A 12,419-nucleotide genomic window follows, 5' to 3' on the forward strand; every position below is an offset into this window, starting at 1 on the left:
TTAATTGTGTTATCCATTCCTGATGTTGCAAACAAATAGGGATAGAGTTTGTAGTGTGACCCTGTACTTGTGTAGCAATAGCACCACTGTGTTCCTGCATCATGTTTAAGACCATCTTCATATGAATAATTTTTAAAAAATTTTATTTGTAAAAAATCAGTTTTGCTTCTGCAGGTATTAACAATATTCTATCATTTCCTCTTGGTCTGTTCCTACTTGCTGTGTAAAATGAATTTTTTATGTCAGCTGTAAATAAACCAGCAGCAGCTGCTATCATTAAATTTAACAGAATGGCTTACCTTCCAATCATGTTTTCAGTTGCTGTTAATTTGTGTAAACTCTCAATCTTTTTAATGAAATGTGTTTCTTTTATTTTCTATTAGTTTGAATAAACTGTTCAGTTATTGAGTACATGGTTGGTGGGAAATTTTTTTTTTTTTCCAACCGTCATTAAAATTTGCTGTAACTTCTGTCCTGGTGCAACTCTGATTTTGATGTAATTCTTACTTTTGGTTAGTTAACCTTCTTGCTTTTTATAGTGTTCTAATAATGTGGTAATAAAATACTCTTAAACAACTAAAACCCAAGTGAAAGCAAACTGGAAGCAAGAATCTAAAGGAATTGGAGAATTAGTGGGTCTGTTAAAGTATCAAAGCATTATTTATAGTTTAAGCACACGGCAGAGGAAAAAATGCTCTGCTTCAACCTCATAAAATGGAAGGTTGAGGAAACAGCTGTACTTTGTTTTAGTTCCATGGAGGCAACTCTCAAAATACAGGATATCAAAGAAAATATTCTGGAACAAATAGATGGACAGTCGTCAAGAGTTGCTTTGCAAAGAACCAGGATATCTAAAAGGACAGAAGACTCGAGTGACTGAACTGCTAAGAAAAATCTTGCTCCATTGGTAGAGCTACTGTTATGGTGGAGATCTAATACGTGATGTTTCCATATTAAAGCTTTTGGGGTAGCAGCGGAGCTGGATAAGAAGACTTTGAAATGATGAAAGGTAGCTTGTTCCATAAGAAGTTTAATGATTTTGGTTAAAAAGAAAAAAAAGAGACTGATCAGAAAGGTTCTTGCTGACAAAATCTGTACTTCACCAAGGCTACTAGACTGAAACTTCGATGAAGAGTAGTGGTTAAGAGAGAACTGCCTGACACAGGTCAAACCTGTTTAAAACAAGGCTTTTGAGGCATATGTATAGATAGTCAAAGAATAGCAGGTGTAATATTTTAGGTTTAGAAACTAGCTAAGGGGAAAATTTTAGATTAATTTGAAATTGAATTACACAGAGTGCTATGGTAATTCTTTTAAAGAACTATAACTTTAAAGGATGTAGAGAAAGTATTGGACATCCCAAATGTCAAACTTTGCAGAAGATTTGAAAACAGTACTTGAGATTACTGAAGTCTGAGGAATGCCACGGGGGTTGGAAAAGCTAGTTTTTGGCAGTACAATGGCAGATGAAACTTGGTGCAAGGTAACGCACAATGAAGAAAGCATTTAAAACAAAAAATGAATGAATTTTTTATAAGTAACTGAAACTATGCAGTAGAAAAATAAGTTATTGTGGACAGCTCAATGAAACCATGTGTTCAAAGTGAAGTCTCAGTTGTAGAAGCAAACACGCAGGTGTATGAAAATGGAATAGAAAACGATAATACACTGTAGAAATTCGCGGTCCAATTTTATTTGAAGTGCTGTTTGGTTGTCGTCACCTGTATGAAAGAAAATACAGTCAAAGGTCTTCTTGAAGTGGGCAAAGAGGTGAGAAATAAACTGGAGAGACAAAAGGACATGGGACGAATGCATATAACGTATGTTTGAGGGAATGTGAGTTAGATGCGTCATATTCATACTTTATCCCGGTAGAAGGAGTGGCAAATTTGGAAATGACAAGGGGAAATGCTATATAAGTTATATATGATGATCCTACCTGATTCCTAGAAGATAGAGACACAAAGCTGAAGAGGTTCCACAAGTAGCTAAGACAGTATAACTAGTACAAAATCTTTTCAGAAGAGATTTTTTTATTCTTTGGAGACGTAAGATAACTAGTGCAATCTGTATGTATTTAGGAAGAAACTTCCTATATGGACAGTTTATAGACTATATGCCTTTTTATTTCTTCATGTTTTGTACTATTATTTGCAGAGACAATATGCTGTGTTATGTGGACACCTACATTGAACTCAGTTTTTCTGTGTTTCTTGGATTTGTGTTTGGAATTACTTCACCACTGTTCGTTAGTGTATTAATTATTATACAAATAATTAGATAAGGTTCCTGCTGTTACTGTATTTAGTTGGAAATTTATATATTGAATTTTTCTCTGTATTATGAGAAGACAGTTAAACTGGTGTGTATGAAGTCTTACCTAAAGTCTTAACCTCGAAGGTGTGTGTGATTTGGGAGAAGCAGTGGGAGGAACTTAATGTACATTTAGGAAGGTTTTCCTAAGGAATGTGTATCGCTTGTTTTATATCTGTGGTTTTTGTCACTGTAGCTTTTAACTATTTCCACTGGAAGTGGGACTCAGCATTGTCTTCCATCTCTTGAAATGGCAACAATACCTCCTAATGCCAGGGGAACTTCAGATTCATTTTCTTACATGTTTCTGTAGTGTGGTAGTAGTTTACACTATAAAGGAATTATACGTAGAGCAAAGTAGTACTGTGCTTGCCCAGAAGGTTCTAGCTATAATATGTGTAGGTTACTGTAGGTTTAAAGGAATCTGTGCTTTGGAATGAGTTTATTTTGCTGCTGCATGTACTGTGCAACCTGATAAAGTTGAAACCAAGATTTCTGCAATGCAAGAATTGTAGGTTGTATGAGTCTTCTGTTCTTTCCATCGGTGTTGGCAAAATAACACTTCTTGGCTAGAAGCATGTTTTACAGATTAGATGGGTCATTTTGTGCTTGGCCAGGATTTTCTGGCAGTAGTGGGAAATTTATTCAAGTAGACATCAAGTCTTATGCTGTAGAGTGTGATCACATGGGACATGGACCTTCAACTTAATTAGATATTAAATTAAATCTCACAGAAGTCAGCCGTAACGTCATCTGTTTTTTCCCTTCCTTATCTGGCATCTCTCCTGAATATCACCATGAAACTGTAAGCATCTGTCCAACACCTGTTATGGTTAGTTGTGAGCATGTACCTGAAAACAGCGTAGACAAGTCTACTAAACTGTTGTTTCCTCTTAGGATAAGCTACAATACTTTTTTTTAGTAAATAAATACGTAATTATGAGAGTCTGTTGGTTCTCGTCTAGTAAATGGCATTTTTTCAGAGACTGCAGAGAAATAGTTAACAAATGTGACTGAAGTGGTTATGCAGCATCTTCAAGTACAAGTGAAAGACATACTTCTGGCCTTTAGGAGCTTAACTTCCTTTATTCTTGACTTGTTGAGGGAGAGACAAAAACCATGTAAAGAAGGTCTATAGGGATGTGAAGGAAGTATTTCATCCCCATAGTATGAAGGAATCAAATGTGTTATAACTGTAACAAGTAAAATAAAAGGAATATGTTGAGGATTTTTTCAGTGAGAAAAATTAAGTATGTGTTCTAAACCATCATAACTTAAATTCTTTATTTGCATGTCCCAGGAAAAATATACTCAGTTTCTAAACTGATACTTGATTTTCAAGATGCAATGTTGTCAGAATATTTCTTCTTGACAACTAAACAACATCTAATGTAAAATACTATGCTTCCCCTATGTTCAGTATTTCAGTTTGATAGCTGTTTTTGTTCTCAGTTCTTCTGTAGAAATATGGTTGTGCCACTACTGAATCTTTCCACTGAAAGGAGAAAATACAGGCTCTTTCAAGATCCTTGTATTGGCTTGTAAGTTTGAAGAGGTAGGCATGATACATACAGGTTGTGTAGTATTTTTAACAAGGGTTATTAAATTGGACTTGAAGCATGGACTTGCTGCACGTTCTTTAATGACAAGTTATTTGACGAATTGGCTTTGGCAAGTTTTTTTTAAATCGGTATAGAAAGGTTGTCCTAATGTTCATGTTCCAGTTTGCTAGTAAGAGGTAGTGTTGAATTAATAGAACCTAGTACTCATATTTAAGAAATTATGGTTTTGTTAGTTTATATTGTAGGAATCAGTTGAAGTATATAGCAGAAGTACAAGTTTAGTAGAACAGATGTGGCCTTCATGGAGGAGGGTGTGCTAGAAAAGTAAGACTAGTCTTAAGAAAAAAAAAGAATGGTTGCAGGGAAGGCTTGTTATACTTACAGATTTTTAGATCTCATCAGAGTCGTTTTCTTTTAAAGTAACTTGCTTTGGGGCATAGCACATTTCTGGCCCTTAGACTGAAATGCCTTTAGTACATGTTGAGACGATGGCTTAGTGGATGTAGACTGGTCTGCAGCTGATGTCAGCAACCAACATGACTCAGTAAGTTATGACCTTCTGCATCATTTTAGAGATCTACATCATTAAACTAGAGATAAGTTTTTAACATTGTCGGTGAATAAAAAGGAATAGTTGAATTTTACTAGTTTTTGAGTGACTATTTGCAATTTTATGTTGTTTCCTTAATGTGTTTCTAAGGTGATGTTAAGTTTTTAAATTAAGTCAAGATGTAAGTCTCAATACGGAATAGCTAGTGAAATTCTCAGGCATCTCCTTTTCTTGGTGTAACTATCTCCCACATATCAACATGAAAGAATCCCCCAAAAAAACAAAAGAAGGCACTGTGAGAGGTGAGAACAACAGGGCTGTTCTGGTTTCCTATTTAATAAATTAACCTGAGATACTTCTAAGCTTGAATTTTCTTCTTTTGCTACAGTAGTGAAGAAAGTTTGTCCTGTATTCCAGTTGAGCCCAGGCAGATCATTTAGAGGCTGTTGCTTCAGCAGATGCAGGGGTGCAACTGTATAGCTTTATATGGGAATGTAGCAGGGGGACAAGAGCGGCAGAGCATCAGTTGACTTGAAATTATCTTTTTTCGTGTAAGGATAGTCTCTGTCTTTCTTAGGTGTTCACAGGACCATCTGCCACACAGAAAATAGGTGCCAATGCAGTAGTTAGACTTGTCTTGGAGACAGTAAAGTCAAACACAAAACTATCAATGGAACTTGATTCCATTGTGTTGCTTTAGAATTTTTCCCCCTTCTGCCAAGGGTCTCTGGGTTTTTTTTGTTTTATTATCTCCTCCCCCTCCACATTCTTTATCTTCTGAAGAGTTAAATAGTTCCACTTCTGAGGCTCATCTGCCTTGCATATAAATATTCTTATTTACAGCTGAGAATTCTTGCTCAAGCTGTTAAGATGATACTCTTAAAAATGTTCACGAAACTTCTGGTCTTTAGAACTTTATCTGTTCTTTCGGTGCCTATTTTAAATTTTATTCTCTGATGTGTGCTTGACTCTTGCCCTGCCTTTAAGCCTTCTTATTTTATGAATCCTTTCTTCTCTTTTCCACATCTGCTATTTGCATTCTGATTATATGAAATTGCATTAAAACATGTAGCCTGTGGAGTCTCTGCTTGTTTAAGAAGGTATTTGTTCAACAGGCTAAAGGGGAAAAATGTTTTTTGTACTATGAAAAAACCCCTGCCAAAATACCATGTAAAATACACCTGCTTCTTCAGGCTTGTAAAATAAAGTTGTTTACTCTAATGCAGCATTTTTCCCTTTATAGAAAGAGTCGTCACGAGGAAGACATAGAGAAAAGGAGGATATCAAAATTACAAAGGAGCGAACGCCAGAAAGTGAAGAAGAAAATGGGGATTGGGAAACAAATAGAGAAGGTATGTATAAGGTATTGAACTCAGTCCCCTAATGCCTCAAAGAACTGTGAGATTTCTAGGCTGTGTGTTAAGTGGAATGCTTCAAGATTTGGTTTCTAAGCAGAATATTTTCGTGCAGTAGCCTTTAATTTAATTTTTTTTTTGAGGAGAGCAAACAAGTTTTCTGAGTTGGACTGCTACAGTGGTTAAATCAACTAGCTTTTAAAACACAGGGGTTTGGGGGTTTTTCCCTCTTTTGGCTACTGAGGCAACAAGGAATTTAGGTGTAGTCTACTCCATGGTGAATCTTTCACATTAAGGTCACTAGATGAATCGAAGTTGCATCTTAAAGGAATTTTGGAACTGGTCAGTCTGAGAAGAAAGTGTAATTCCTTGGAATTCAAAAGTTAGCCGTTTTTGTTGCATAATTTGTGATGGTCTAAACTGTCATTAACAAGGGCTCCATTTGAGTGAGTATAATTACAGTTGAAGGTGGACATCATGAAATATTTATATTCTAAAAATACCTGAAAAATGCTAAGTGTCTTCCATTACCTTCTGTAGTCACTTCGGTATGAGTTGGTGGGTGGGAGTTTTTAGGTTTGAAAATTTTTTTAGTACTTACAAGGTGGTTTCATTGTTGATGTGGGCAGTTTTCTTCTCTCCTAAGTTCTGCTTTTGTTAGAGTCTAAGTTCACCTGATAGTGATGTTACAGGAGCTTCTATTGAGCTGTGGTGTTCCTTTAGTTTTTTCTAAGTGTCTGTGTTTCAGAAGTAGTTACAGTGTTGCAAGAAAAAAAAGGGCAATTCTCATCCCTTCTGAGGGAATTCAGGTATAATGAATGTATTTGCAGTGAAGTGCACTGCAAGTTTTAGGATTGAGCTCCTTGGAAATGTCATTAACTAGGGAGCTTTTCAATATTGTGTGCTAGAAATGTTGCAGGTCCTGTTTTGCTGCGTTTTAAGCACAATACATGAATGGAAAAGTAGCTATAATATGTATTCACTCCTTAGTAGACTTTTTTTTTTGCACACTTTAAGAAAAATTGATCTATGACATGTATATATGGAAATAAAACCTGACTCAAAAATGTTTGAAACATAGAAACCATGAATTCTATATAAATACATAGTATTAATATCTTAAGTCTTAGACACTGAGACTTTCATCTTGAGAATTCAGCTTTTTTTTCAAAATAGTGTCAATTTTTGGTACATGGATGAAGTAGAATTACTATCTGTTAAGTTCTAGGGAGTGCTATATAAGTAGGTGGATAGACTGGGAAAGAACCTATGTTATTAGGAACTGCACCTTTCTCTAAACTGCTCCCATGCATTCATGACAAATGAAGGCAATTTGTAGACTGAGTTTAGTTCTTGCAAAACCTTTTATATAGTTCCTGTATGTAGGAAGGGAAGCTAATAACTTTTTAATGAAGTCATCTTTTTGCTGACAGATATTTTCCCAAAATGCTTTTTGAGCGTTAGACTTAAATAGCCATAAACAACATTAATGTAAACAGAGTGAGTAAATTAAATTTTCCATATGATTTCAGTTGCCAGGTTGGAAGCATATGATACTAATTGTGCATGATTTAATGAAAAAATGAGAGAAATAGCACTTCTTCTAATGTGAAAACCAAACAGTGATAATGTTTGGTTACAGTTTACATCTGGTTTTACAACCAGATGTAAACTCTTGAAGTGTGTGTTTATCTGATAAAAGGGTTCATATTGAACTCCTCTTATTTTAAAATCAATGTCTGCTTGTAATTAAGTAAGTGTATCAATTGATTTGTAAGACATTGTATTAAATAAAACCTTCTAGTACCATGCATCACTATATAAATCTGTTTCATGTGATTTTCCTAGTTAAATAGTGCTCTTCATATTTTCGGTCTTTGTGAAGACACACAGTTTTAATTTTTTTTGTTATTTAAATATAACTAAGTGGTTTCCTATGTTTCCCTTCCTGATGAATGTCCGTGGAAGAAGTTAAGGTGTTGTTTTTAACGAAGTTTAAGAGTCTAACTTCAGGTTGTATGGAACTAACTGGAGTTACTTCAGGTTTGCACACATAATTGGAGAAGAAATTTGACATTCATTCCTTGATCCATTCTTGCAGTTCTTAAAAGTCATGAAAATACTTATGCTTGGCATCCAGTATGCTAGATGTTATTGTTATCTTTTTCATAAGAAATTGTTTACTAATCTATTTACTTTTTTTTTCTTTAAATAAAGACTCTGATAATGGAGATGTTAATTACGATTATGATCATGAGCTGTCTTTGGAAATGAAGCGCCAAAAGATTCAGAGAGAACTCATGAAATTGGAACAGGAAAACATGGAGAAACGAGAGGAAATAGTAATTAAAAAAGAGGTTTGTATTATGTAAATGTGAAATAGAAAAGACAAGTCATCAGCCACTTCATAGACTTCTAATTGTTTCTCATAAGACTTAAGGAGTTTGGGCTACAAATGCACTATTGTGTTACATAATTGTAAGTAACTGGCACCTATATAATTAGTATGTGACTTGAGTATTAGAAGTGAGTATCTCATCAGTCATCCAGCACAATAACCGAGTTTTCTCCTTTGTGAAGTCAGCTATTAAATGACTAGGATTTAATGCATTTTAGTGATACAAAACAAATAAGATTTGTAACAGAGAGGACATAAAAAAGAAAACACAAGGCATTTGCCAATCTCATTTTCCAGCTTGCCTTGTAGTAACAAGTAAAGTAGAGTGACAAAGTTATAAGTGTTAGAAACCCTAAAATTTTGGGGAAGGTTTAAAAAAAAAATCTCCTAAGGATGTTTTTCTTTTTCAGACAAATATGAGTGTTAGTCGTGAGCATACTGATTTTAAACTTTTAGTTACAGTTTTTGTAATGTATTACAGAGTGCATCACCTTCTCTTCCTCCATGCTTTATCTGTTGTCTTCCTTTTATGGTGTTCTTTGCGAACAATGTGATTAGGTTGAAGTAGAGATGTATATGGTTAAGATCTCATACTCTCTCACTTGCTGAATTTACATATTTGACACATATATCGGCATACACATTTGAGCATCAATATCTTATTGGTTAACTGTATTCTTTCCCTCAAGATTTCTCCAGAGGTGGTTAGATCTAAATTATCACCATCGCCATCACCACGAAAGTCTAGCAAATCTCCAAAACGAAGGTCCAGTCCCAAATCATCATCTTCAGCTAGTAAGAAGGACAAGAAAGCATCTACTGTCTCTTCACCACTTTTGGATCAGCAGAGGTCAGTATGTAGATGTGTCTTGCAAGAGAGTGAGAACAGAGAACCGCACTTATATTTATTACTGGAGTTTTCATAATTAATGTTTTCCATTTTCCTTGCTTTCAGTACCCTTGATTGTATAACTTTGGGGGAAGGTCTCTAAATTGTGGATTGTGAATCATACAAAAAATGGTTATATGCATGTAGTTGTCAGTCGATTATTTTCATGGTTTACAGGCAGATCTTTTCCCTTTGAATGTCCAGAGTCTTTGGGAGGTGATGAGAAAATATAAAGCATTGAAAAGTGGGAAGCACTTTTGTTTGAAATGCTGTAGCCTGTGAAGCGGCCAGATCTCTAAACTGAAGTGGTTAAAATTTGACCAACTGCACATTCTGTTGGTATTGCATATTACTGTTCAAGAAATAATGTTTGACTTTCAAGGCGGGGAATTTCTCAGAATTCAGGATAGATAAACGAGGCATGGGGGAGGGCAGGGAAGAATTATGGCTAAAATACGTAAAAATCACAGGATTTTAACTGAGTGCTGTGCCACCAAAGTCACTCTCCAAAACCTGTTTCTAACGTTCTTGCTGGCCACAAGACATTCTGAATTGTTTGCAGCTTTTAGATAGGAAAGAAATTACTGCAGCAGTGTAACCAGACACATCTGTATCTGCTAAGTGAAAATCCCCTTTAAAATAGGGGCAAAACAACATTGTTTCTGCTACAGGAATGGTATAGCGTGTGCTGGTGTGCTACTGATACTCAGTATGCAGTGATACCTAGTTGGCAGGGTTTATCTTAGTGGTAAATTATGTGGAAAAGATATACTACTTCATATTGTGAGTTGCATATTCAGGAGTATTTAGATGCTTCATCCTTCGTCTTTCAATTTAACGTTAACTTCCATCGGGTAGGTAACATTAAATTGAAAACATGAGTAGTTCAAGTGTGTATATGGTTGGGGGTATTGCATTGCAGAAGTGGGAGTCTAAACAGGCAAGGTACTCTAGTGTTTGTCTTCTGTTGTATACAGTTCATATAAGGGCATTTTATATTTGAAAACTGGTTCTGTCTGAACAAGAACAATTCCTGATTTTGTTCACTTCCTTCAGAAAAAAAGGCTGTAAATCAAAGAGCTCAACAAAAATTTTTACCATCTCTATTCACCCTTTGGTCAAGTTTAGCTACTGAATGGTGCTTGCTAATGGAGTTGGTGAATCCTGTCCTAAAAGCTTCAAGGCCTTTTATGTTATAATTTCCTGTCAACGTCTGAGAAATTACTGTTTGAAATAGTTGTCAGCTCTTCATTTTTACACCCACCCCGCACCCTGTTAATTTCTCTCTAGGAGTTCTAAAAGTAACCAGAGTAAAAAGAAAGGTCCTCGTACCCCTAGCCCTCCTCCTCCAGTACAAGAGGATACTCCCCTGGGGAAAAAACACAAAGAAAAACATAAAGCAAAAGAACGTTCAGAAGAAAAGGCAAGGGAGGTGAAAGAGAGAGGGCGTGACTTTGAAAGGCACAAGGAGAAAAAAGAGAAGCAGAGGTAAGTTACATTGCATTATCAGCTTTCAACTGTAAAGTAACCTTGCTTTTAAAGTTATCTTTTATAGAACACTGAATAATAAAGGTGGTTTTACCTGCTTTGCCACCAATCATTTTGGTACTCATGAAGTATTTTCAGTGTGTTGTGTAGATGGGTTCATAAACTATAACTAACAGATTGGTAGGTTTTAATTACATAACTTAGTAGGTCTGTAAAAATGCCCCTTTGAAAGATTCATTACTTCTCAGGAATCTGGACCTTCACCAGTGAAACAGGTTGTTCACCAAAATCCTTATCAAAGTCATTCCCGTCTGATTGCCTGCTTTTCTGAAATCTTAAGAGTACTAATATCTTTATAAGTTGGCAGTGTGCATTTAAACTCTCCCTAATCTTCAGTAGGTTAAAGTATTTTTGAAGTAGTCAAAGACTACTGACATTTTAGAATTGCTTTTGCATATATGCGTATTTATATACTAAAATAAAAGGTGGACTACTATGACTATTCCATTATTTCCTGGAGCGTACATGTCCACTTAAGCTGAAAGATATGCGATCTGCATTTTTATGGCATGTGTTTTCTTGATGAAAGTAGGGTACATGTTCTCAAGTCTTACTTTGTAAACTGGCATATCAAAGACTAAGGATTGGAAGAACAGTGAATCGTGTATTTATAATTGGTTAAATAAATTACACCATACTTACTTGAAAGTATTTTATTTCCCTCATGATTGCCCACTCCACTACTGGAAAGAAGTTTCAAGCAGTAGAAAAGAATATTCTAGGTAGTGCTGAAAGGATTAAGACAGTACTTGTTTTATCATTGTACTATAATCAGGTATTGCTGTGGTGACTACTGCCTTATATTTCACTGTTGGATTTTAGTCTTTTTTTTTTTCAGTACATAATAAAAATGAAGTTGTAATGTCAAATCTCTATGAGGTACAGTCAGTGAAATAGTTGAAGGTTTTGACAGATTACTTTCATTCACTTGCTACTGGGATTAGCCCTTAAGAATGTGTCTGAGCTCAAAACTGCTGAAATAAAGTTCTGATGTTACAGAAATTTTTAAATAAGGTAACAAAGTATTTCTAGTTGGTAAGAATTCTGTTTCACCACCACATGAAATATTAGGTAAAATTAAAAGAAGGTTTTTTTTGGTTTTACCATGTTCTAGTTTTTACAGTTCAGTGTAGCCAGAAATTTAGTCCATATCTTGCATTTTTGAGTTGTGCTATCTTGAGGTAATTTCATATGTGAAATTATAGATGGAACAAATGATTGTGTAACATAGCTCTTGATAACGTAATCACAGGTTCTGTCTTGCAGGTGTTTGTAGTTTCTTAGAAATGTGCTAACGCCATCTTATCCCTGTTACACAAGCTGCTGTTTATGTTTTCCAGGGATCCCTCTGAAAGCTCCCGTAGACAGAAACGTTCTCCTAGTCCTGCGGATCACTCTGGCAGTAATTCTTCCCCTTCCAGGGAGTACTCACCACCTGCTGCAAGGCGAAGGCAAACCTCCCGAGCTCCAACCAAGTCAACCACTCACAAACATAACTTCTCACCCTCTCGCAGGTGGGAGGTCAATTCTAGTTTGGAAACTTCCTCTGTTAGTTTGACTGCTTGTTTACGTGTCTGTTGTGAATATATTTGTGCTTCAAACTCTTCAACTCTGAGACTGGTTTTTTTTTTGCCTAGTTACTACATTGAGGGTACTTGTCGTGTCAGGAACAGAAGTCACAGTGAAAGTTTCCATTTAGCACTTGCTCTCAAATGTTTTGTCCTCAGATAGAACTTCAGAAGTCTGATATGAGATATAGTCAGTCTGTGATCCTTCAGGAACTTTCTTCCTCCCTAACCTTCCC

The 12,419-nt window shown here is 35.6% G+C and overlaps 1 protein-coding gene across 1 annotated transcript in view; it reads left to right on the plus strand.

The window, feature by feature from the left end:
- Positions 1–12,419, plus strand: part of ZC3H13 (zinc finger CCCH-type containing 13) — a gene marked incomplete at its 5' end in the record, with an annotated part of 46,811 nt that overhangs the window by 13,120 nt on the left and 21,272 nt on the right. The window contains 5 exons of the mRNA XM_082277822.1: positions 5,669–5,777; positions 7,998–8,137; positions 8,868–9,028; positions 10,358–10,555; positions 11,956–12,129. Of these exons, the coding sequence (XP_082133948.1) occupies positions 5,669–5,777; positions 7,998–8,137; positions 8,868–9,028; positions 10,358–10,555; positions 11,956–12,129 (782 nt within the window). The remainder of the gene's footprint in view (positions 1–5,668; positions 5,778–7,997; positions 8,138–8,867; positions 9,029–10,357; positions 10,556–11,955; positions 12,130–12,419) is intronic.

Source organism: Coloeus monedula (genome assembly GCF_965178545.1).
Source record: "Coloeus monedula genome assembly, chromosome: 3".
NCBI classification, from domain to species: Eukaryota; Metazoa; Chordata; class Aves; order Passeriformes; family Corvidae; genus Coloeus; species Coloeus monedula.